The sequence below is a fragment of the Oncorhynchus nerka genome, linkage group LG7, assembly GCF_034236695.1.
Source record: "Oncorhynchus nerka isolate Pitt River linkage group LG7, Oner_Uvic_2.0, whole genome shotgun sequence".
In the NCBI taxonomy this organism is placed as follows: domain Eukaryota; kingdom Metazoa; phylum Chordata; class Actinopteri; order Salmoniformes; family Salmonidae; genus Oncorhynchus; species Oncorhynchus nerka.
The window spans coordinates 19,868,613-19,895,914 of record NC_088402.1 but is presented as its reverse complement, the minus strand read 5'-3'; the positions used below and the strand labels follow the sequence as shown (position 1 = coordinate 19,895,914).

Here is a 27,302-nt window from a genome sequence, read left to right as displayed (position 1 = left end):
GCTCTCTCTAATTCTCTCTTTCTTTCTCTCTCTCTGAGGACCTGAGCCCTAGGACCATGCCTCAGGACTACCTGGCATGATGACTCCTTGCTGTCCCCAGTCCACCTGGCCGTGCTGCTGCTCCAGTTTCAACTGTTCTGCCTGTGATTATTATTATTTGACCATGCTGGCCATTTATGAACATTTGAACATTTTGGCCATGTTCTGTTATAATCTCCACCCGGCACAGCCAGAAGAGGACTGGCCACCCCACATAGCCTGGTTCCTCTCTAGGTTTCTTCCTAGGTTTTGGCCTTTCTAGGGAGTTTTTCCTAGCCACTGTGCTTCTACACCTGCATTGCTTGCTGTTTGGGGTTTTAGGCTGGGTTTCTGTACAGCACTTTGAGATATCAGCTGATGTACGAAGGGCTATATAAATACGTTTGATTTTGATTTGAAATACTTCAAATGGGGAGACTAGATACATAAAGTGCTTTAATTTCTAAATGGTAAAACAGATAGGAAAGGGGGATACCTAGTCAGTAGTAAAACTGAATGCATTCAACTGAAATGTGTCTTCCGCATTTAACCCAACCCCTCTGAATCAGAGAGTTGCGGGGGGCTGCCATAATCAACATCTACGTCTTCGGCACATACTATATGTATGAAAATACCCTCAAATAAAAGGTGATATTCTGTACTGTCACCTAATATGAAACATTCTAGCTCAATTCTAAAATGCTGGAGTATAGAGTGAGATAACAAAATGTAACTTCACAGTCCAAATACTTATGGAGTGAAGTGTAAATAGGCCTATGAGGTAGTCTAATGATTGGATTTGTTAGTTCATATTGGCCTAATAAGTTAATGGGATGAGTCCTCTGAATAGAATCGAATGGATTAGTGTCCATTTTGTGAAATACAGAAATATGTCTATCTCACCCCCACCAAATACACACCCTTGGAGAGGCACACGGTTAGCCACCAGGTAGTAGCACGCCTGGAACAAGAGCAGTTTAAGGTGGTTAAGTGCCTTGCTCCATGGCACAATGGCAGGAAATGGTGCCAGGGGTAAAATGCAGCAGCCCACAGCAGGTTGCAAGTTCAGTTCTGTATATTTTCAGAAATTTCTGGCTACTGGTTTGTCTCTCCAACCTCTAGGCCACCTGTCACTCCATTGATGTTGATCTCTTTTTGGTTGGCCTAAGTTTACAAATGGAAGTGAATTTGTTTGTGTAGTTGGCTGGGCCCCTAAACTCTAAAGGCCCGTAAATGTTAGGCTGCCCCTACTGGTCAAGACACAGTTGTTATTTATTTAACTAGGCAAGTTGGTTAAGAACAAATTCTTATTTACAAGGACAGCCTTCACAGCCTGGATATACAGCCTGTATTTGAACCAGGGTGTCTGTGGTGACACCTAAAACAATGAGATGCAGTGCCTTAGTCCACTCCGCCACTCCGGAGCCCATATTTGAGGAGGATAAGTAGGGGGACATAGGACATATGGCATGATAAGGCTGGCCTGCTTTGGCCTACTAGCTACACCAATACAAAATCATCCAGTAACAATAATGAATGTTAAGCTAGTTCGCAGGACTTTTGTGGAATCCACGAGATGGGTTTATCAGTGAGCGTTTATTTCAAATACAACATGCCCCGAAAATGACTGCTGTTTCTTCTTCCATTGAATTCGGCAGTGGCCAAATTAAGTAAAATGACACATTTGGTTGGTAACGTTACAGCTATTTTAATATTGTAGTGTTTACAGGGACCGAATGAAATACATTCATTGCACTTTAATTTATTCATCTTCCTCTGAATTTCGCAATGTTGTAAAATGAACACGATCCAAGGAAAGACCGCGCGGGGATAAGAGAGAGGACTGTGTGACATCACACAGATCCTTCCCTAGCCTCTCTCGGCATAGCTCCCGTTTGTGTTTGGGGGATGGTGCGGTGCCGAGGATGATAAAGCTCTCGTGGTGTTGTAATTTACTGCTTGGCTAAAACCTTCCACTTCCTAACCGAGCCACCCACATTGTTTTATATATATATAGTACCCATTTACGTATGTATTTTGGCGACGTTTAAGAAAAGTGGAGTACCCGTACGTACGACCACAGAGTGCACGCTGAACAACCGATAAAATGTATTCCAGTGGAGCAGCTGGAGGTAAGTTTAGCATTTTGCTAGTTAGCAAGACGGATAGCGAATAAATGTGCTGATAGTGATAGTTTGGCTTTTGGGGCCTCTAATCATTTACACGGTTTTGTTTTCATTTTGTAACATTGTTCGCCAAACTCAGTTTAACATTTTGTCCCTAAGTAGCTAGCTAGATCTCGCGTTAGCAAGCCTTGCCACCGTTTGCATGGCCTGTTGTTGTTAGCTAGTTAACTAATGTTAGCTAAGCCTGTTGACCTGGCTAACGATAGTTGGAAGTCGATTAACTTCAATCTTGTTCAAGTCCAATCCTAAAGCAGGAGACATTTTTGTGCAAATATATATATTTTTATATTTAAAATAATAGATGGTTGGCCAGTAGCTAGCTCAGAGGAACTCATTTTTAGTAAACTAGCTAACGTTCGCCTGCTAACGGGCAGTCGCCTTGTTATCCAACGGCGGCTTGTTAACCTTTTCAAATGTTAGCTAGCTAACTTGGTTTGCGTTCTAATGAATTAGTTAGCTACCTGTTAACCATTGCTTGTTGTCTAACTTGCTAGCTGACTAACCCGCTACATTTCGGAGACTGTTTGCACCGAGTTATTCTTTTTGCCGTTAGCTACCATTATGGAGACCAGTCAGCTTGCTATATATTGAGCTAGCAACAATACTTAAGTTGTGCATCATTCGCTAGCTACATTTAACTAGATATTAAGTTGAAATTGAGAATGGGGAAATAATTGTTTGATCACTAACAAAATGCCATTAAGTGAAGGCCAATGAAAGAAAATATCCTCTCCTAACATGCTGTTTTAGTTTGTGCAGGTGGGAACATGGCCTGGTATTTAGGTTGGGGGAAAGCATCAATGGTGACGAGACTAGCCAACAGATATTTTATGCTATACTACTAGTGGGTAATTTTTCATTACTCTTAAGTTGTTCAAAGTGGAGCCAGTTATGTGAAAATAAATATTTGCTAGAAAATAAGGTTGCACCACTGATACACTGGTTGACTATATCCAGTTAATTATTTCCAATCCTTACTGAGAATGATGATGACCAGTTTCAGGAAGATGGTTGGTTTTAGGAGTGGTCAGATTGCCAGGTTGCTGAGCTGCTGGTGTGTACTTGTTGATAAGGGAGCTGAAAAATTGGCTCAGCAGTTGTACATGATTCTGTTCTAAGGCTGATAAGAGGGTGAGGCATTTGGAAATGGGTAGTCTGTGTGCCAGAAGATGCAAGCAGGTACGATGGATGGGTTGGAAAACCTACCTCAATGCAGGGATGAGGGATTCCACTGTAGTCCAAATTGTACCTTTATCCACACTACTCCATCGAGTAAACAAGCGTACTGGTAGGGTCTGTAGTTGCTATCTATGCAGCAATAAACTATAGGGCATGAAAATGAACATGGAGAATGAAGTGACAAGGTTTTATTTGGGCATTATGAATAGGAGGAAGTTCTAAGAATATTACAGAACATTTTGTGATCCATGCAGCCTTCATTTTAATCATTGTGAGTCATGTCAATTGACAAATGTTTTTCTCTTCTAGCTGCTGAGATGCTTGAACCACCTCACTCCTCGGGGTCAATTGGCTCTGGTAAGCTTCTTTCACACCAATCTTAGGGTACTTTAACACTAAATTAGTTTGGAGTGACTTTTCAGAACTGTGGCATGTTTTCCCCCCCTTTAGTTCGGTTTGTTTGGACTGGTGTGAACCAGGGCTGTGATGATACCATTATCGCAATATTTTTTTCCATGGCAAAAATGAAAACACAAAGCAGAACAAGCTCTTTGGTCCTTTAGTAATCTGCTGTATGTAAAATATTGTGTGCTATAGCTAGTGTTGAGCGACTAGTGCATTTTGAGGTTTATGTTAGATTATAAAAATAAATAACAAATCTGGGTGTATTTTTTTAACATTAATTTGCGTTGTGGGTTGAATGCTGTAAAACAGAATAAAACAATTGAAGTCCCATGATGGTAGTGACTGCCAATTTACTTGTCACTTATTAACAATCATTTATGCACTTGGATAAAATATTTAAATTGTGTATATTAGATTTGTTTTATTTGACTTTATTTCATTCCAAGTCAGCATCTCATCTCTAGAGCTTCTGTCTATGCTGTCTGGCAAAATCACAATTTTGTATACTGAACAAAAATATAAATGTAACGATTTTACTGAGTTACAGTTCATATAAGGAATTCAATCAATTTTTAAAAAATCATTGGGCCCTAATCTAGGGATTTCACATGACTGGCCAGGAGTGCAACCATGGGTTGGCCTGGGAGGGCACAGGCCAACCTACTTGGGAGCCAAGCCAATCAGAATGAGTTTTTCCCCACAAAGGCTTTATTAAAGACAAAATACTCATCAGATGTCCGGGAGGCTGGTCTCAGACAATCCCGCAGGTGAAGAAGTCTGATGTGGAGGTCCTGGGCTGGCGTGGTTACACGTGATCTGCGGTTATGATGCCGGTTGGACGTACTGCCTAATTCTCTAAAATGACGTTATGGTAGAGAAGGGAACATTCAGTTATCTGGCAACAGCTCTGGTGGACATTTCTGCCAATTTTATTTTTACCTTTAACTAGGCAAGGACAAATATTTATTTTCAATGACGGCCTAGGAACAGTGGGTTTACTGCCTGTTCAGGGGTAGAACGACAGATTTGTACCTTGTCAGCTCGGGGATTTGAACTCGCAACCTTCCGATTACTAGTCCAATGCTCTAACCACTAGGCTACCCTGAAGCCCCACACTCCTCAATTTGAAACATCTGTGGCATTGTGTTGTGTGCCAAAACTGAACATTTAAGTGGCCTTTTGTTCCCAGTACAAGTTGCACCTGAGAAATGATCATGCTGTTTAATCCATGTCTTGATATGCCACACCTGTCGAGTGGATGGATTATCTTTACAAAGGAGAAATGTTCACTAATGGGGATGTAAACAAATTTGTGCCCAAAATCTGAGATAAATCAGCTTTATTTGTGTATTGAAAAATTCTGGTGTCTTTCATTTCAGCTCATTAAACATGGGACCAACACTTTACTGAACAAAAACGCAACATGTAAAGTAAATAAGTCATACTTTTATGACTGCTGAATACCAACTATCAATCACTTAGATCATGTATTTTCAGGTAGATGCCCCGTGAAGCAACAGCTGCTCTTATATCACCTCACGATTGAGCGTTGTTCTATTCCGTGACGGTCATAAAAACACAGATTGGAGAAGTACCCTAATAAATATTATACATTTTTATACAGAAGTATATGGACACCTGTTCAAATTAGTGGCTATTTCAGCCACACCTGTTGCTTGACAGGCTTATAAAATTGAGCACACTGCCATGCAATCTCCATAGACAAACATTGGCAGTAGAAAGGCCTTGCTGAAGAGCTGTGACTTTCAAGGCTGTTATAGCATCAAAGTGGGGAACAACTCCATATTATTGCCCATGGTTTTAGAATGAGATGTTCGACGAGCAGGTGTCCACATACTCTTGGTCATGTAATGTAGATGCACAATGGATTATGGTCGTAGTTAATTACCAAGTTTTAGGTGCTTAAGTTGGTAGATTATTGGCCTGTTGGAAACTACAACTCCCTACTACATCGCACAGTTCAGGCCGGATCTGATTTATCTCTAGAGAAACTGCAATGTGTGCATTGAGCTCACAGAGAAACACATGGAATTAAAATAATTGAACTGACACCAGTCCATTAGTTAAAAAAAATTGAAAATAACCAGTTTCAGTTAATCGCTCAGCACCGGCTATAGCTTGGAAAATAAATAAATGTGACTGGATGACAATGTTTTTTTTTCTTTCTTTTTTTCTTCAACATTAGGGCTGTTTTCCTAAAGAATTGAAATCTGTTTGGTTTCCTTTCTACAATGCTAACGAGTTTCTTGATACTGGTGTTGTCCCAGCCCTAGTGTGAATATACTATCTGCACTTGGGAATGCACAAAATGACACAACGTGGGTCGCTCAAAGGGTGGAGCTATAGGCTACTGAATTTAGCCTACTCGCGTTTCCTCCCGCAGGTTGTTGGAATACCAAAGAGAAAGTAATATGACGTTTCGGACACAAGTTATGCTGATTAATGATAATACATGGATTTAATGTGAGAGTTTTCTCTAAACAAATGACTGGTATGAACATGATTTTGTTAAGCCATTTTAGTTTGACATTTGGCAATGTGAAACCAACCGGACCCCAAAAAATTAACAAATAATCACTGATTCAACTATTGCTCAGAACTACAGTACCAGTCAAGTTTGACACACCTACTCATTCCAGGGTTTTTCTTTATTTTTATGATTTTCTACATTGTAGAATAATAGTGAAGATGACGACAACACTATGAAATATCACACATGGAATTATGTAGTAAACACATGTTAAACAAATCAAAATATATATTTGAGATTCTTCAAAGTATCCACCCTTTGCCTTGACAGCTTTGCACATTCTTGGCATTCTCTTAACCAGCTTCATGAGGTAGTCACCTGGAATGCATTTCAATTAGGGTAGGGGACCTTGTATATACAGAAGAGTGCCCTATTTGGTAAAAGACCAAGTCCATATTATGGCAAGAACAGCTCAAATAAGCAAAGAGTAACAACAGTCCATTACTTTAAGACATGGTCAGTCAAGAACTTTGAATGTTTCTTCAAGGGCATTCCAAAAAATGAGTTAATTAGTTACCAGACACAGAAATTGCAGACCAAATAAACTCTAAAGAGTTCAAGTAACAGACGCATCTCAACAGCAACTGTTCAAAGGAGAATGCGTGAATCAGGCCTTTATGGTGAAATTGCTGCAAAGAATCCACTACTAAAGGACACCAATGATAAGAAACTCGCTTGGACCAAGAAATGCAAGCAATGGACATTAGACTGGTGGAAATCTGTCCTTTTGGTCTGAGTCCAAATTTGAGATTTTTGGTTCCAACCGCCGTGTCTTTGTGAGACGCAGAGTGGGTGAACGGAGGATCTCTACATGTGTGGTTCCCACTGAAGCATGGAGGTGGGGGTGCTTTGCTGGTGACACTGATTTATTTAGAATTCAAGGCATACTTAACCAGCATGGCTTCCACAGCATTCTGCAGCAATACACCATCCCATCTGGTTTGCATGTAGTGGGGCTATCATTTGTTTTTCAACAGGACTGTGTACTTCCAGGCTGTGTAAGGGCTATTTGACCAAGAAAGAGAGTGATTGAGTGCTGCATCAGATGCTCTGGCCTCCAAAATCACCTGACCTCAACCAAATTGAGATGGTTTGGGATGAGCTGGACCACAGAGTGGTTACTACACTATTCCATGTGTTATTTCATAGTTTTGATGCCTTCACTATTCTACAATGTGGAAAATAATGTAAAAAATAAAGAAACCCTTGAATGAGTAGGTGTGTCAACCTTTGACTGATACTGTATGTGTGAAAACACTTAAGGTTACTACAAGCTTCATTCCGTTGATCTACTCACTTGCGTGCCCAGGGGTGGAGTGGGATTTTTGGAGCAGGGGACAGCTTTTGGTAACATGATGTCCCACTACCATTTACAAGGGGGTGCTGGCAAAACATTTGCAAATTTATTTATTTTTTCATTTCGTGAAAGCAAGGAAGAGTAGCTTGCCCGTGCTAGCCTTTTAGAGCTTCCCACATCTTTAAATGTCTTGATTCTGGCAGGCAAAGGACATTGGATATAAAATAGGGCAAGTATAACTGTAGGAATCAATTAGGTAGTGTTTACCGGCAAGAAACACTGGACAACAGCTGACTGCACTGGAGCACATCGGCCATGTCCGAAATCTGTCTTGCCTGCTACTTACTAAAACGACATACTGTGTACTAATTTTACTGCGTCCTATTAAGAACTAATGCAGTAGGTAACATATCAAGATACTAGGCTCACCCATCCTGAGGATGCGTAATGTAATGCCCAACTGTGTTGATTCCTACCATTCATTCATTTAGGTACAGGGCGTCCACTTATCTGATTATCAGCTGTTGTCAAACAGACTCAGGAATAACGTTTCTCTTAAAGTGTGCAGTGAATTCTAATAGATGACAAGCCAAAATGAGTAGAACAGCGAGGCATTTAAAGCATACTCGATTTTTAAAGATTCACATACTATAAAACATTTTTTTTTGCATTCGTAAAATGCCTACTATTTAGAACTCAAGTCAGGTCGTGTCCGAATAACCATTATTTTCCAAAGGGACTTGTTTTACATCATATGTCCCGAATTTCAAGGGTCTGATATCCCCTTCTCTACCTATTACAACAAAGCTGGTTATCACGTGGGATGCCAGTTATTCTTAGACATGCTGATTAGAAGTTGAAAATTTGACCCTCTCGTCATAGCTAAGCTTCTGAGGAAACGCACATAATCCCTAGGCTTAACAGACCGCTAAAGAAAATACTAACTTTGAACCAGTTTATCCAAGGCAGCAGTTAGTCTTCCTGGGGTCCAGCTAAATTAAGGCAGTTATATACATTACATTTCATAACTTCACAACACATTAAGTGTGTGCTCTCAGGCCATTACTCCAATACGAAATCCATGTGGGTGTGAGTTATTGTGTTTATGTGTGTCTCTTCACAGTCCTCGGTGTTCAATATGGTGTCCAAACTTGGTCAGGGCTCACCAACCAAATTGTTCAAGCATGGCAGTCAAATGCTTTGAACATCTAACTATTCAAATTCTAAAAATAATATTCTAGAACAATCTTGTGCGTTAGCGCAAACAGACCTGGGACCAGGCTAGAACAGTGTGTCTTGCTAACTTGTGATAATGAACATAGGAGTTGGAAAAACACATCTGAGACAAGGCAAAATCCATTCCATCTGTACAGTTATTAACTTGTTCCTTTGTTTGCTTCCTACCCCTGACCCCTCTGATCCAGATCCCCCATCTCCCCCAGTGCCAGAGTATGTGTTCAAACCACCCTCGCGGCCGGACTTTGGCACCATGGGCAGGACAATCAAACTGCAAGCTAACTTCTTTGAGATGGAGATCCCCAAACTGGAGGTCTACCACTACGACATTGACATTAAGCCAGAGAAATGCCCCAGAAGGGTCAACCGGTATGGAACCATTTTATTTGGTTTACAGGCTTTCACCTGAGTATTCAATTATCTAGTTAGAAGTTGCCAAAGTTCCAGAGTATATCAAAGTATTTTTTTAACCTCCCGCTTTGGGCTGGTGGTGTTAATGTGTAGTTCATAAAACCATAATCTATGAGCAGAATTACTTGTTTTACCACAATTAACCACGAAATTCCTAGTTTGAAAGAGACTGTTTTTCTGGAAGCTGTGCTGCGCCATTTTCCCCATGTGAGCTAGGGATGGGCATGAGTAATCGAGTACTTGAACAGACGTCAAAACTTTACCTTTAACCAGAGATGATGATATATATATATATATATATATAGGGAAAAAAAAGCTGTACAACAATTTGGTGTATTTTCTTTTTTCTTGAAGGCTACGTTAATTTGCCTTTACTCTAGAGTTCCATTTGTACATATGCATTTGGGCGACACATAAAAAAGAAGCCAAGTATCACAGAATTCTGCTCCCTAAATTCCCTTACCCTTCCATGTCTCACTTACTCAATTGCGTTCCAACTGCTCCCTCCACAAATGCTTGCTGAGTGGACTTAGAGAAATAAATGCCTATTAAAAACGTATCTAACTGATGGGATACACAAGCTACATTCCTTGACAAATGACAACAGTTTTATCACAAATTCAAAATGGACTGGCTGACTGAAGGTGGGAAATATGTGTTCAAATAATGAGTTGAAATTATGGAACGGTTGCATCATTTTCTGCTTGGGGTCTTAGCGGTTGTCACTAGTTACCACAGCCACAAAGTCGATCGCTATATGTGACCGACTGGCTCGATTCAGTCCTATGTAGCAAAATTTGAAATTGTATTTACAAGTAGAGACTCGGCTAGAAAATGGTATGTCACACTACAGTTGAGGAACAATTGAAAAGTAATTCTGCTTTGAAAGTTGATAAACTTGTAACCCCACTTTTGAGAAAAGGGCCCTTGAATGTCTTGGTACACCTACTGGAGAGCTCTTTGTCTACACTCATTCTGCATCATTCACACCCTTAAGCCTTAGGCCCACCCAACTTTTTAAGGATTCACATGTGAGGCCATGTGCTAAACGGTGAGTACGGTCATGTACTAAACCACCAAAGCTTTCATAGCTTACGGTTGTGAGTGACGAAATAGAAGCAGGGCATTCTACTAGAACTTGGACACTGTCTCATTGGCTTAATGTTATATCGTAATTTGACTTTGGTGCTGGTCATTATGTGCACATTTAGTCTCCGGTAAACGCACTATCAAATCCCAAGTTTATTTGTCACATACACAGGATACAGAAGGTGAAAATGGTACAGTGAAATGGCTACTTGCATAATGGAGTTAAAAAAGGTTTTGTGTAGCTAGCTAAATAATGAACCATAATCCCAACTCCTAACGTTACCACCCTGCGTGAATCTACAGGTAGCTAAATGCTAACCAACTAGGTTCAATGTTAGCTAGCTAACATTAGGCTATTGCTAGCAATGCAAATGTCTTTGAGATACAAATAATATACATACACGTAACATTAGCCAGCGTTGGCTGGCTCTCTCGCTAGCTATATAACTGTATGCTTTAACTTGCAATGAGAACTACTTTTGGACAAAATTAGAAACGTATCATATTAAATTGTAGCTAGCTAGACTCTTGCATGTATCTCCCTCTGTCATGGTTGCCCTTCGTTTGAAGACGTAGTCCAGAGATGTGTTTTATACAACAGCTTTCTGTGTTCTCTTTCAACTCCCTTGTAATCAAATGCCTACATTTCTCTCCTTAGCTATCATACTCTTTCTTCCAACAGGCATTCTACTGATTTCAAAACTCGGTCCTCCAGAAAGTGGAGAGCTATCATTCAAAATCTGCGTTAGAAAGGATTACCTACACGTATTAAGTAGCTCATTATAGACCGACGCGTGCTACATGGCAGACCAATCCGAACTCATCTCAGCATGTCCAATCCATTATCTCAGCCAATCATGGAAAGCGGGAAGGTTCCTGTTTTCTCCGTGGCTAAACCAACTAGGCTCGTAATTTAACAATTGTATTCGTATTTACAGATGGCATACAAGTTTGTTAATAAGGCACATGAAAGTTCACGTGTTCCAGATGGCATTTCTGCCCCAAAACACATTTGGCAAAAAAAATCAAATGTTAATGCTCAAATGCCTTTCCTGTGAAGTAGTGATGCGCAACATTCACCGAAAGGAAAATCTGTCTTAGTATAAGGTTAGAAGTGTGGTTAAAGGTTAGGTTTAACATCTGATTTTTAAGAAGTGAAATTGTGGAAACAGTAGGTTTATGACTTTGTGGCTGTGGTAACCAGTGACGACCCTAGTCTGCGAACTGCTAGTGCCATTTACAATTGATTGGCCTAGGCTATAAACCCCCTAAATATAGACAGGTTCCAGACTGAAAATATGAAAAAACGTTTCATATTTGATAAAGACTAAATACATTAAGCATAGGTCTAATCACCAAACAGATGTCGTGGCCATAATTCATCCACATGCAATGTACATTGTGGAATTGTTTAATCCGTTTAGAAAACTTGAAAGAACAGAATAAACTAAATCAAATGTCAATATCGAAAAGACAAAAATATTTTTTTTGTAACCCTGAAATGTCTTTCAACTCTCCAAATGATCACTCTTTGAGAATAACTGTTCCAGATGCACAGCACTTCTGTTATATGACATACCCATTTTATAGCATAAAAACTGTCTTGGCTGTGATAAGGACTGTGTACTGTGTTGATAATGTCTCATATGCTCCATTTTTGTTCTTCTCAGTGAAATTGTGGAGCACATGGTACAGCACTTTAAAACGCAGATCTTTGGGGATCGAAAGCCAGTGTATGACGGGAGGAAGAATCTCTACACAGCCATGCCCTTACCCATAGGGAGGGAAAAAGTATGTCTCCCCATCTGACCTGAGGTGTCAGTGATGTAATTATGATATTATGGGACTATCGATGTGATTACATGCAATGTGATACTATATTAATGACATCCATGATATTGGATGGAGAGTGGTTTTACCTTGTGTATAGGCTACATATTCCATGTAAGGTCTTGACTTGCCTGGTGATATGAAAAATACATTTTATTAAGCTTTTTGATGCTTTGACTGGGTAGTCATGCCAATTTTAAACACACTAAAACACCTGTACACGCACACTGACAGGTGGAGCTGGAAGTGACCATCCCAGGCGAGGGGAAGGACAGGAGCTTCAAAGTGGCCATAAAGTGGGTGTCCTGCGTCAGTTTGCAAGCTCTTCAAGAAGCCCTGTCGGGACGACTGCCAAACATCCCCTTCGAGACCATCCAGGCCCTGGATGTGGTCATGAGACATTTGCCCTCTATGAGGTCAGTCTTTTCCCCTTGAAAACAACCAGTATATTTTCGCTAAGTAATATTGGTATTTAATGGTGGTATTTATAGTTGCATACAAAGTTCTCAGACAAAATGTGCAAATAGGCTTAGCATTACCATGTCTGCTGTAATACATTGGTCCACATACTTAATGACCCTCAAGTCATTTCTTCAATCTTTCCCTCAAATTTGTTCATAAACCACTGTTTTCTCTATACCTATGCACACACCATTTACATCTAGTGTATTTGGCCCTGTTTATTCAAATTCCTCTGTCAGGCTCCTTGTGAAGCCAGATTCTGTTGAGACTGAGGTGAATCACATTGTCTTCACACCCTCTTCCACCAGGTACACCCCCGTCGGACGTTCTTTCTTCACCCCTTCAGAGGGATGCTCTAACCCCCTTGGCGGGGGCAGGGAGGTCTGGTTTGGGTTCCACCAATCAGTCAGGCCTTCCCTGTGGAAGATGATGCTAAACATTGACGGTAGGTTTCACACAGGAAATGGCTGCGTCCCAAATAGCACCCTATTCCCTAAATGATAGGGAGTGTGTCTGACTAGAGTATGTCTCTGTGTTGGGTGTGTGACTGGAAGGAGGATAGAATCTCATTCCATGGTATGTTTCAGGCAGTAAATAGATTTAATTCTTCCTAAAGTGCTGATTGGGTGGGGCTTGTACTTTTGAGGTGATGCCATTGGTCCTAAAAAGGTAAACCCAACCAACTATCCTCAATCAAGTGCAACCTACATAATCGTAAGTTACAGTATGTATTTGGAAGCCGGAGGATAGGTCTGTGAATCTCATCGCTGTGTTTGGTGTTTTGTTGTTCCAGTGTCTGCCACCGCATTCTACAAGGCTCAGCCTGTGATTGAGTTCATGTGTGAGGTTTTGGATTTCAAAAGCATTGAAGAACAACAGAAGCCCTTAACCGACTCCCAGAGAGTAAAGTTTACCAAGGAAATCAAAGGTAATCATTCATTACCAGGTAATCAATAGTTGCGTTGGGTTGTTTTTTTTGTCTGTCTGAGTGGAAATGCTTTAATACTTATACCCAACAATTCTGTATTTTATAATAATAAATATTGATATCTATTTGTGTATTGAAGTAAAATCTGATTTGAACTCTGTTATTTAAAAGTAGAATGTGATAAAATTGGAAAATGTTATTGTTCAGTGTGTGAATCCGACCATTGTTTTGCCATTGTGATTCTCAGGTCTGAAGGTTGAGATCACTCACTGTGGTCAGATGAAAAGGAAGTACAGAGTATGTAATGTTACCAGACGACCAGCCAGCCACCAGACGTAAGAAAGAACACCATAAAAGATTCACAACTACTGCCTCAATTCCTTTAGTATCTTGTGATATAACCAGGAATGGTTTGCATAGGGATGTAAAACAAAAAAAACTGCTTAACACATCTTTCATGCACAGATTTAAGAGCAATCAAGACAAACAGAAATCCCCACTTGGGATCTTGAATCCCTTTGAAAATCCAATCAAACATTATTTTCTTTATTTCTCTCATCTGTTTGACCTCAGGTTTCCTCTGCAGCAGGAGAATGGCCAGACCATAGAATGCACAGTAGCACAGTACTTCAAAGACAAGTACAAACTCATACTACGCTACCCCCACCTCCCCTGTCTACAGGTTGGACAGGAGCAGAAACACACCTACCTCCCCCTTGAGGTCAGTCTGCAGTCTCCCCTCACAACCTCAGATGGTTTACTGCTGGGTTCAAATTGTTACAAAGAATGAGGTCCCTGGCGGTATTATAGAAACTCCAGTTTGCCATTTGAAACAGTGAAAATGCCTTGTATCTCTAGGGTATGGGAGATTAATCTCCTGGTCAATGATGCCTTCTTAATGTGTCCCTGAGGGTATTAATAAAGTTGTTTGTGTCCAGGTATGCAACATAGTAGCTGGCCAGCGGTGCATCAAGAAGCTGACAGACAATCAGACGTCTACTATGATCCGTGCCACAGCCCGATCGGCACCCGACCGCCAGGAAGAGATCAGCAAACTGGTAAAGTTACAGTTACTGGAATGAACTCAAGCACTGAGTGTCTTGAAAGCTGCTTTTTATGCACTTAAAGTATGTATTTGGTTTTAACTGAATGTACAATGACTGAACTGCTGTTATTGAACCATTGGTGGCCTGACCATATGCAAATGTTTTCTTTCAGTCTTTCTGAAGTCCTAGTGTATAATAACCCCTCTGAATTATTACTGCTGAACGTTTACCCTTTTCAGATGAGAAGTGCCAACTTTAACAATGATCCTTACGTGCGTGAGTTTGGGGTGATGGTGAGGGATGAGATGACCGAGGTGAATGGCAGAGTCCTCCAGGCCCCATCTATCCTCTACGGAGGGCGGGTAGGTTTCTGCCATTTAAGCTGGATTGTTTGACTGATTTAGATAATTCTAAACCACTTGTTGCCTCTGATGCGTAATAATAGTGCACTGATGAACCCCAGTTCTGTAGGTATATTATGCAAAAATAAACTTTGTACTGAGCTTTTTGGAGTGTTAATGTTATATAATTTGTGTTTTGAATGCGAGACGTATCCCAGTTGGGTGTAATCGTCTTAATTTTTTATTTTTTATTGCTTAACCTGTGTAGACTTTTAAATTATAATTGTTTTACCACAAGCTAGGTTTCCATCCAATTTGCAACAGATTTTCATGCAAATATTTTTAACATTGCATTTTCCCACCAGAGATGTTTCAATCAAACTGACTTTTTGCAGATAAAAGGCTATGGATGATGAAGAATGGCACATAAAAATAACTTTTGCTATTAAATTCCCATGTAGCGAATGAAAAATGCAAGTTAAATAGGTTTCCATCGTAATTTCAACTCTACTGATGGTTTTGTCACAAACTGTTGTGTTCTATAGAGAATGTGCCCACTCGTCTTGGCACATGCGCTCTAGCCAACAGCTGGCAGATACAGTGTGGGTAGGCTACCTACATGAGATTATTATGGATAAGAGCCATATTTGTATCTGTCAAACAGCAGCCAAGCATTAATCATCATGTCACCAGAACAAGACCCTCAATATTTATTGGAAAGGAGCATCAAGCTCATTACCTTGCACTATCATCACCCTGTGAAGTTCATCATAACTTGTTTAATTTGTAGCCTAATAATTAATAAACTGCATGCTTTCCTTAGTTGTAGTGGGAGGACCACAGAACATATCGTGTGACTCCCAAGTTCGCTTTGTCAGGATGGTTATTATATCAATATTTGCGCATAAAGGTGTTTCCACCATTTCTTAGACACAAAAAGATCCCACCATGTCGAACTAACAAATTGTCTTGTCAGCATTTATAAAATTGTACCGGTATTTTATGTTTCCATTAGTCTAGTCGTGACTTTTTTTCATGCGTCATGTAATCCATCCGCATGAAATGGTTGGCTGGAAGAGTGGTTACAGACAACTATTTGTTTCTGACCCTTACCTCTTCTCCCTTTTACTCAAGCAGAATAAAGCAATAGCAACTCCCATCCAGGGAGTGTGGGACATGAGGAACAAGCAGTTCCACACTGGCATAGAGATCAAGGTGTGGGCCATTGCCTGCTTCGCCCCACAGAGACAGTGTACTGAACTTCTGCTCAAGTAAGAACTGCATCTGCAAGGATGGGGACTATTATCAAGTTATTGATGCAGAAATCTTGATAGTATTAAAAACCATTAATTTCTTCTACCAATTCCTCGACGGTATTAAAAACATTCATTACTTCTACATATTCCTTGCATGTTTGCCCTTTATGATTTCCATATTTTAGGACTATTGTTTCCCCATCTAACCCCTGATAAACCTGTTTCTCTCAGGGCGTTTACAGACCAGCTGCGTAAGATTTCTCGTGACGCGGGGATGCCCATCCAGGGCCAACCCTGTTTCTGTAAGTACGCCCAGGGGGCGGACAGCGTGGAGCCCATGTTCAAACATCTCAAGTACACCTATCAAGGCTTGCAACTGGTGGTGGTCATCCTGCCTGGGAAGACGCCCGTCTATGGTGAGGAAAGTTCCTAAGTGAATGGCTGTCTCCTGTTTTTATAGATTAACCTGTAAATCCTCTTGGTTCAGCTAGAACACTGTGCTCTAAAAGGGTTTTTGGTATGTTTCCTGGATTATCTTTCCAACTGTATCAAATCTCATATGTAGACTTTCTAACACACACACACACACTGCTAGCTGTATATCTCTCCGGTTGCGCTGACATGGCCAGTCTCCCTCCCTCCCTGTGTGGTGTAGCTGAGGTGAAGCGTGTTGGTGACACTGTGCTGGGCATGGCCACCCAGTGTGTCCAGGTGAAGAACGTTCAGAAGACCACTCCCCAGACCCTCTCTAATCTCTGCCTGAAGATCAACGTCAAGCTGGGCGGGGTCAACAACATCCTCCTCCCACAGGGCAGGTCAGTGTAGAACCTCTCTCATTAACATGGGCTGGTTGTTGTTATCAATCAAATGGAGTGTTGTACATTTGTTCAAAATGTATAAACTGGTATACATTTGTCCATGACATCTGAGACTGGTGGCTTGTTTCAACATGCTCATTCACCTATACGTCCACATGCAGGGCTCAAAGCTTTTTTTTTTTACAAGGAGCACGTGTGCCTAAATTGACAAATAAAGGAATTTAGGACCACAGTGAAAAAAATATTTGCGGTAATAATGTTAGAATCCTTAAGTATTCTAGGCGCACTGGTGCTCCTAAATATAAATTACATGTTGCACTGCAAAAGATTTTGGCGCCTATGCACGTGAAATGGTTGCACTATAGAGCCATGATATGCCGTAAATGAGATTAATTTGTTTAAACTATCATGTTTCCATCCATTCTTCTGTTCACACTTCATCTCTAAGGATGGCTCTGGTTAACCTTGTGGGTGTCTATTCTTTCCAGGCCCCTGGTATTCCAGCAGCCAGTTATCTTCCTGGGTGCTGACGTCACTCACCCTCCTGCTGGAGACGGGAAGAAGCCTTCTATCGCGGCAGTAAGTCAGACGGACCAGACTCTTCATAGGGCCTTGTCAACTAATTGTGAATGTAGGGTTGCATCTCAATAGTGTACAGTAGTTTATTTTACTATACCCACAACCATGTTCTGCTAGGGAGGCAGAGTGCATCTCAATAGTCTACTGTGGTTTATTTGACCATGTCCAACATCTAAAATGGAGAGGACTAAGGAGAACTATAGTCTACCACTCCACCTAGCTCACTGATGGGCTTCAACCTGACTTGCAAAAAATCTAAGTGTGCCCTTTGCTTCCTCAGAGATGTGATTAATCAGCAATTCCTGCTTATCTAGCCATCCTCCATTCACATATAATTGAGATTGACCTATACCCCTAGCCAAAATCCCTGATATGTAATATTGTCCTGATCACATCCCTGTGCCTATTTTCTAGGTGGTGGGGAGCATGGATGCCCACCCCAGCCGCTACTGTGCCACAGTGCGGGTACAGCAGCATCGCCAGGACATCATCCAGGACCTGGCCACAATGGTCAGAGAGCTGCTCATCCAGTTCTACAAGTCCACCCGCTTCAAGCCCACCCGGATCATCTACTACCGCGACGGCATATCTGAGGGCCAGTTCAACCAGGTTAGACTTGAGGTAGACTTGAGGAAATAGGATTTCAATTCAATTGCATGATCTGTAATTGTACTGTACAAACCGTGGGGCATGAGTAGAAAAATATATATTTTTGGTCTTTGTTTTTGTATTGGTTTCTGTTTATTGGTTACTGTTCCAATTTAATTCTGACTGCCCGGTCTTTGTCTTTACTGAGATCAAATCAGATATTTTGGTTGTTTGGGAGTTTCCTTTTTGGTTTGCCCTGCTGTGTTTCTATTGGTTACTGTTCTGACTCCTTGTTTTGAACTGGTATAAATGGACATGCTGTCGTTTTGGGGTTTATCCAGGTGCTCCAACATGAGTTACTGGCTATCCGTGAGGCCTGCATCAAACTGGAGAAAGACTACCAGCCCGGTATCACCTTCGTGGTGGTGCAGAAGAGACACCACACTCGACTTTTCTGCATGGACAGAAACGAGAGGGTTCGTAATCTCTCCTATTCATACTGACCACTATTACTGTAAAATAAATGTGCATATTAAATGCCTACATTGGGATATTATATGATTCCTAATGTGTTTTGTTCAGGTTGGTAAGAGTGGCAACATCCCTGCCGGCACCACAGTGGACACCAAAATCACTCACCCATCTGAGTTTGACTTCTATCTGTGTAGCCATGCTGGCATTCAGGTAGGAACCAGCCAGCGCCCAGGGGTGCATCCCAAATGGCACCCTGTTCCCTATGTAGGGTACTACTTTGTGTGCACTATATGGGAATAGGGTACAATGTCTGACACAACCCAGGACACTATAGAGCTAAGTCGTGGAGAATGGACCCACCGCAAGCTTTACTAATATTGTGTGCTTTTGAGAGAATCTAATTGTAGTTTCTCTGCTCAAAACGTTTTTATAATTTGGACTTTTCAAATTTCTAGATGTTGGTTATAGTAGAGCCAAAAAGTAAATGACTAATCCATTTACAATAAACATTTATCATTTGTAATTCCCCTCAGGGGACCAGCCGACCATCCCACTACCACGTGCTGTGGGACGACAACCATTTCACCTCAGACGAGCTGCAGGTACTCACTTACCAGCTGTGCCACACCTACGTGCGCTGCACCCGCTCCGTGTCAATCCCAGCGCCGGCCTACTACGCCCACCTGGTGGCATTCCGTGCCCGCTACCACCTGGTGGACAAGGAGCACGACAGGTAAGAGACATCACCATGTCTGCTGTAGACCATGGCCCTGTTCTGATATCAGTTACTTTAATAGGGTATTTCCATCACTGCACCATTCAAATTGTGGTAGATGAGTGATTGCCAGAAGGTGATGAAGGGTCTTAAATGTTTTTTGTTTTTTTAAAGAATTTAGACTGAAGAATTCACTAAGTCTTTCCCCTGTGATCATTCCAGTGCGGAGGGCAGTCACACGTCGGGACAGAGCAACGGGCGTGACCAGCAGGCCTTGGCCAAGGCAGTTCAGATTCACCAGGACACACTGCGCACAATGTACTTCGCCTGAAGCTCCAAGCCTGGGCACCGGGGTCGGCAGGGGTGAGACAGACCCCACAGGGAAGAAGCCTTCACTCCTCCCACCTAACCCCCTTACTGTGCCAGGTGTGGGCATCAGTGGGTTTGTGCAGTCTATTGTCTCTCCTCACCAGTAAGGGGGAATGAGAAGTGTCATCCCAAACAAATTGGAATGGTTTCTTTTCCAAAATGTCCACAATTGTTTTCAAACCCACACATGCAAAACCACTTTCTTCCCCTCTCCCTGGCCTAACCCTGGTCATTATTAGGCAGTAGTATGTAAAATGATTCCTCAGAAATCGGTTGTGGTGGGGTGGACTCATTTATTTGACATGTTGTACATTTTGTTTGTATTTGTAAATTAGTAGTTTACAGAGTTTGAGCAAAGGAAAAACTTTTATTAGGAAATACTTCTATCAAAAACTAGAGGGCAGTATCCTCACACTTTGATTGTTTAGAATCTAGACACAAGGTCACACTAAACCGCTTTCTCCATAGTTAAACTTTTTTTTTAAAAATAGGGTTAAAGGGAGGTGGGCATATCGAAGATAAGGGCCCGATGGAAGGTTTATAATCATTCTTTCTCTTCACAACTTCATTATTTATCAGCCAATCAAAGCAAAGTGCACTGACCAGATGGATACTTTGACCAGGACACAAGTACTTAACATGTTGTCTTTTCATTTGTATATACAGCTATGAATTGAACAGGCCTGTGTACAGTACCAGCCGCAGAGTTATTTGTCCATCAACACTGGTGACCAACAAACGTTTTTATGCTGCATCTGATGACAGCAAGCATTAGATTTTCATTAGACTTTGAAACTGTTCACACTTATTTTTAATCAAGACCTATACAAATTAATAATATGAAATCTAAACTGTTGGCAATTGTTGCTCTCTTGCCTTTTTTTTACTTGGACTGAGTCGTTTTGTCAATCTATGGTCAGTTGCAAGAGAAACTTACTAATAGAATGGGACTGGTTCCTAACAGACACCTTTTTATGTTCTCTGAGCCTTGTTACATGTTAAGACATCTACATTAGGGGGGAGGTCAAGTCTCTTCAAATTACATTTTTGTATCCCCTTATTTTCATGTCTTTCTAAAAAAAAAAGAAAAAATGTAAAAATGAATTTGTGTGTAGATGACTCACACATTCGATTTGGATATGTTAAGCCGATCTGTAGTTTTGATCTTTTTAAAATGGTTTCAATCATGGTTTTCTCCTTGCTGGGGGGGGGGAAGTCGTGTTGCTGGCATCTTGTAGTACAGGCGTTGGTGTATGAATCGGTACAGTAGAGTGAGCCTATGCTCCAAGTGTCACACAGCTTAGGGACTGAAGAATGGGGCGGGGTTCTATTGGGCGGAAAAGGATTCCGGAGACGGATATGTTCTCTTCATTATTACTCAGCAAAAAAGGGGGGCAATTATTTGTAGTCAAAGGTTTTGTTTTTTAATTGTGGTTCTTTGTAGCATAGCCTTGAGGGACATAAGGTATATTTTGAATAAGCTTTTAGAAGAGATTGTTAAAATTATAATAGAAGCATTTTTTTTATTGGCCCATATGTAGTTGAATTAAACTAAGTCAAATTGGCTTTATTTGTATACGCAGAACTTTCATGCAAAAAAAATTTAATGCCTTCCAAAACTGAAATTATACTGATCTTTAGTATATTTATTTTTATTCCCTTTTCTGTTCTCCCGAATAATTAGATTTTAGCAGGGAATTCTTCATGTAGCCTAGATGGGCTAGCTTTTATCCCTCTTTTCTAACTATGCATTGTTTTTAACCAAGACATTTTTAGCAGTGATGTTTCTCAAATATGAATTTATGGTATTTTTAGAGTAGTAGTAACTTTTTTTGTTTTGTTTTTTTGCTTGGTGCATTTAATAGTGTTTGTTGTGCTTCTTTCCTATACCTTTAATGGTATGGGGGATTGTATTTCATTTGTATTGTATGTTTGCTAGCACAAATTCGGTTTATACTTTGTTTTACAATCTCTCTTCTTAGCCAAACAAGATTACACATTTTGTACATTGATGCACAAAAGGACAGCTTAATTACAGGTGCTAGATGTTTTCTCCTTCACTGTAACGTCACCTTAAATCTGCGATGGACTTCACTTGCCGTAAGTATGGTAATAGATGAAGCATTTTAGAGAAAAAAAATCTTTCTCCCTTAGCGATATTCATTACTTTAATTTCTAATTCCCTGTAAAGTAATCCAAAATCTGACTGTTTGTTGGGCATTCTTAGAAATCAAGTACTTGATATTTACTGTTATGTCAATATTATTATTTGGTGCCGGTCTTGCGACTTGTAAATTTGGATGCACTTTTCATAGAAGTCAACTTGGTATGAATTCCATTGATTGGTCGAGCCAAGCAGGAAACTCTAACGTACATTATGAGTCTGGTGCAATTGTGTTGAAATGGCTGTGTGTTCTACCTCTTGTTACCTGTTCAAGTGTTATGGTAACGTCACACTGCTGGTCATTTCTTCATAATTACACAGGCTATTATATCTGGTAGGCATCATTTGAATCTTACATTGTCACGAAATGGAATGATTTTGAGCGCTTGTCATGTGACAGTCGGTGAACCTGCGTTCTGTAATCATAGTTCTTGTGCACGATCCTAAAGCTTTTATTTTTTTTAAGTATTTAGAGAGCTACATGATCTTTAGTGTTGAGCTGAAATTGTTGGTCCAACCAAGCTTTTGACTTGTCCTTTTTTTTTCCTATGCGCCCATGGAACAGCATTCATTTAGCGCCTTTTTTATTTGTGGTAAAATGTTTTAAACCAGCCAATGCAAAACATACAGAAATATATATCACAATAACTTCATTGCATATCCTTGGAGATGGATGGTATGTTACCTAACTGACTGCTGGGAAACATGTTGGTCAAGCCAAGGCTAACAATTATAGCTGCTCACCCACAATTTGATGATTTACTATTGTAGCCTATGTCATCTGTCTTTTAAACTATTAGCTTGATACTGAATATGCAACATGTACTGCTGTGCTCCCATAGATACACATGGGGTACATGGAAAGGCATCTCCCATGTTGCTTTAATTGGGTCATTGAATGTAGCTGTTCAATGAAATATTAACATTTTTGTTTTGGAATGCATAGTCTAAGCTCTGCCTCACGTTTATTCAGGTTATTGTTTGCTACAGTCAATCGTACAGAGGGCAGAAACATGTAGTCAAGTGGACTTGATGTTATTGATAGCTTGAGTTTGTTTTTTGCTATGGAAATTATGATACAAGATGTGTGCTTGTCCATTGAAATGTGAATATTTCCCTTTCAATGTGGATAATGCTCAATGCTTCATACTACCATTTTTTTTCATCAGTTTTCCCAACCTGAAGTTGGCCCCACCCTTTGTTCATCCTAAACTTGTTTCTTGGGAGATGTGGTCTTGTTTTTACTGCTTATACGTGTTTTAAGTTACCTATTTATACACAGCACCTTAGATTATATCGGACCTGTACAGTATTGCTTTTCCTGAAAATATCCAAAACATTTAATAATGTTCTTTTTTGCACTAAAATAAAAAAAATATTTTGGAGCTGTTGTCTAGTTGAGTCACTAGTGTTGTCTCAGACGGATTGAGAGATCAGATCAGCTGGTTTGATTCATCATGATGCTTACATTGTTTAATACTAGGCTAGTTTGTCAGGGGAGACCATTAACTCATTGCATTGACAACTGGTCTGAGAAACACACGTGCACCTCGAAGTCAGACATTCAGGTGGTTACACCTAGGCCTATTTGTTGAGGGATTCTCCCAGCCAACCAGCATACAGTGGGTGATTCACTGAAAATAATGCCTTTTAACGTCTTTGTCAGATAAATAACTGCCACTGGGTTGTGATTGAAACTCCTCCCAGAAGAGGGTGCTATTCATGCATTTATTTGTTTTGAGCTTTTGTTTCTATGGCCATGAAAAAGCTTGAAGGTTGTGAGTGAGACAACAGCATATGCAAAGATGACTGACATCATACCATGTATTAGGATACTGGGTGGACGTCTGATGGTTGTGAACATTGTGATTTTGTATATTGTACTGGTTGTGTAAATGTGTAGCTATAGTCTGATGCCAAAGTTTGTGTGTGGAAAGTGTTCTGCAAGTTGGTTGTTAAATATGTATTACTTGCGTTTATGGTCACCAGAAATACGACTTCCATAGAGAAATCACATGCATCAACGAATGTGGTAGAACTAGTGTCATATCAGTATGTAGGAGTTATCTGCAAACCTTTAAGCTTTTTTTGTCAACATACATGTAACTGCCAAAATAATGGTAACATTTCAGGGGGGTTTTCTGGGTCAAAATGGGGCTTGGGTGGTTGCGTGGCAACCGAAAATGTTAGAGGCCCTCCTGTTGGCCGCAGTGACAATGTTGCTGTTTTAGGCACATTTTCTGCATTTCTACACATTTTGCCATGGCTTATGCTATCCGAGTGACTCAAACATAACACAATCAATGGGGGCCTCATGCCATGACAAATACTCCTGAAAGCATCATTTTGGGGATTTTAGATTTTCCTCGACTGTAGCTTTTTATTTTGGTGATTTGTTGGTTCTCAAAGAAATGATATAAAAAAAATATATATTTTAAGTGTATGGGATACCTAGTCAGTTGTACAACTGAAATGTGTCTTCTGCATTTAACCCAACCCCTAGGTCTGTTTTCTCTATACTTTATTAACATTTTTTTTTTTTTACCGTTTGGACATAGGCAGCCTGAAAAAAAAAACACTTCTGTGCAGAAAAAACTCTGCACTTGAGTAAATGAGGGATACAAAGTATAGTGAAAGCAGCTGCTTCCACATGGGTGTGGTTCCTGAGTAAATTAAGCAATTAACATCCCATCATGCTTAGGGTCATGTATAAAGATTCTGGGAAGGCCATTATTTTGGCTACCAAGGCTATGTCTCCATAGGATGACAATGCATCTATCCACAGGGCACGAATGGTTTGATGGAAATTATGTAAACAATATGCCATGGCTGTCTGTCACCAGATCTCAACCCAATTGAACATGTATGGGAAATTCTGAGGCGGTCCCTGAGACGGCGTTTTCCAACACCAAATGGTGGAATTTCTCATTTGAAGAATGGTGTCACATCCCTCCGATAGAGGTCCAGACACTTGTAGAATCTATGCCACGGTGCATTGAAGCTGTGCTGGCCCAACGCCCTATTAAGACGCTACGTTGGTGTTTCCTTTATTTTGGCCGTTCCCTGTAGTTATATAGCTATTTAGTCTTTTTGAGCCAAATCAGGAATGTACACAAGTGAGATACAATTGCCATAGGGAACTCAACAGTTCATGGGTATATTTGTGTGGTGTTGTACCAAGAAGTACACTGGTGGCTAGATTGAGTGAACTGAAAAATGGCAAGCCCAAGTAAATAATGATGCAAAGTAACATTTTAAACTGTGCACCTACCATCTCCGGTTCTTAATTATTACCTGAAATCTCAAGATGCATATTGACCTCCGCCTAGCGCTTTTCTGGGGAAAAGACCACATTTACATACACACAGTATTCCAGATAATAGTTCATATTCCGCTTAAGCTCTTATTCGGGATAAGCTGTTTACATGTACCTTTTGATATCCCGCTCAAGAGTATCACTGTGTCCATGAATAAATTGAATATTCCTTTAAGTTCCGAGGTTAAATTGAATAGTAAGTGGAATATGGACACTGACTGTAGGCCTATAACCTCTCACATGCAGAGTAATATAGTAAGTCCTGCAGAATGATGCATTTATTGCATTAAAATTTTCGGGAACAGAAGTGGAGAAATTGGATTTCTTTCAGCATCTCTTGACAAAAATGTGACTGCACGTGTAATCTTTGTCACTGTACTGCAAACAGACAGTATTTGCACCACAAAATATGTACCCAAGACAAAATTGTTTAATTGTTTTCTCAGCTTTTCTTTTCCTTTAAAACCGGTCAATCTTATGACATTGGTCCTGTGCAAAATGTACAAATCTTTCCACCTTTTTGAAGTTAGTGCGTTTTTCTCCCAGGTCCCTGAACTAAATAGACAACTTTATCGGTGTTAACTAGATTATTAATGCATTAATTATATCAATGTAAGACATTTATTCTGGTGAGCTCTACTTGATTTAGTCTTCTGAGACAAGTTATGACTGAAGAGAAGCTGCATGTATCTAACTATAGTTGACAGACATATGACCTACCAAATGTTGAAAATTATAATTTGGCCTAAATGTCAGAAATTCTAAGCAGAAAGTTGGCTATACGGTCCAGTACCGAGTATCAGCAAAATAAATTATTATGGAGGATGGAACTGCACAGGTAGCCTACTTTTTTTTAAAGTGATTTGTTTGACAATCAGATGAAAACATCACACAACATCCATGAGATTTAAAACTGAGCCTGTGCAGCCCAAGGGAAAAAAATGGTAAACGGGATAAGATTTTTTACATGCCACAGTATCCCGTCTAAGATCAGCATATCCCAGGTATCTTATCTGGATTTTTCATAACCGGGATACAAGCTTTTCGGGTTATTGTAAACGGGATATGTTTGTCAACTCAAACTGAATACTTGGGTATCCCGAATAATAACGGAATATTGGTGTGCATGTAAACGTGGTCACTGACTAACAAGTATGTTGATGCGTTTTCTAGAATTAAGACATATCATGTCAATAGATCATTGGAACTGACCAGTACATTCTGACCATAGATTCTAGTCCCAGGCCCTTGCAGAAAGAGGTGCTCTCCTTTAAGGCTGGGACAACGAGTCCTATTGGACTGTCTTTGATTATAATTCAATATTGATATCAATATATTTTGATAAAAGTCAATGTTGAGCATTTGCCACCTGATTTGTACTGTCAGTATGAGTAGTTGAGGAACACAGATATTAATAAAGGTTGTGAATAATAATTGTTCTTTTGGTATTTTGTCTCAGCCTAATACATAAAGATAAATATTGGATTGATTCTCATTTTATCATGCTTATTTGAGTTGTGTGTCCATGACATTTTCAAAGGTATTTGAGATGGTTTAGTTTCTTCATTGCTTAGCTTTACCCCATAATAGTTTTTGCTTAAGTGATTGTATTGCTTTGATTTGGGCAGAACATAGTAGTATGGATCCATTTACTTTTCTATCTTATCCAAATACAGTAATGGTTCCTGCATCAGAGGTGATACATGCATCTGTTGTCATTTACATCATCTGTATCTGTTTGCGCTATTGTATACTGTGGGCAAAACGAAACCTTTAGAAAATATAAAATCAGACTTGTATATCCAGAAAAGCCTATCCCATTTGCCTTTTCCTGTCTTCTCTTGAAGGTCTACAGCTGAAATACCATCCCGGTTTAGTAGAGTAGAACTTATTTTCTTAACTGACAGGTTACAATTTATGTACTTAAAGACAGTGTATGTCATTAGGAAATGTATCCACCTGTAATATGGTTGTATAAAATAATTGTTATGCATGCTCATTAACTTCAATCCACAAACTATAAACTGATTGGCTACTGAAAGTG

General features: G+C 40.2%; 1 protein-coding gene across 9 annotated transcripts; it reads left to right on the top strand.

The window, feature by feature from the left end:
- Positions 1 to 1,873: 1,873 nt before the first annotated feature.
- Positions 1,874 to 27,302, top strand: LOC115131309 (protein argonaute-2). Of its 9 annotated transcripts, none has more exons than XM_065020299.1 (20): positions 1,874 to 2,150; positions 3,693 to 3,735; positions 9,041 to 9,241; positions 12,043 to 12,163; positions 12,437 to 12,618; positions 12,973 to 13,109; positions 13,458 to 13,592; positions 13,840 to 13,927; positions 14,166 to 14,313; positions 14,531 to 14,650; positions 14,878 to 15,000; positions 16,117 to 16,250; positions 16,467 to 16,651; positions 16,891 to 17,050; positions 17,542 to 17,632; positions 18,047 to 18,241; positions 18,562 to 18,696; positions 18,803 to 18,904; positions 19,228 to 19,427; positions 19,632 to 27,302. In XM_065020299.1, the coding sequence occupies exons 1-20, from the start codon at positions 2,126 to 2,128 to the stop codon at positions 19,738 to 19,740; spliced, it is 2,634 nt and encodes an 877-aa protein (XP_064876371.1). In that variant the 5' UTR covers positions 1,874 to 2,125; the 3' UTR covers positions 19,741 to 27,302. The 9 variants fall into 9 exon arrangements, with proteins under 9 accessions (XP_064876371.1, XP_064876370.1, XP_064876369.1 ...); XM_065020298.1 differs by having other exon boundaries at positions 16,114 to 16,250; positions 18,047 to 18,253; XM_065020297.1 differs by having other exon boundaries at positions 13,458 to 13,610.

Coding starts and splice junctions, on each gene's coding strand:
- LOC115131309 (XM_065020294.1), top strand. CDS start 2,126: ATGTATTCCAGTGGAGCAGCTGGAG. Junction 18,254..18,561: donor TCAACCAGGTTAGACTTGAG/GTAGACTTGAGG, acceptor GGGTTTATCCAG/GTGCTCCAACATGAGTTACT. Junction 18,697..18,802: donor GCATGGACAGAAACGAGAGG/GTTCGTAATCTC, acceptor TGTTTTGTTCAG/GTTGGTAAGAGTGGCAACAT.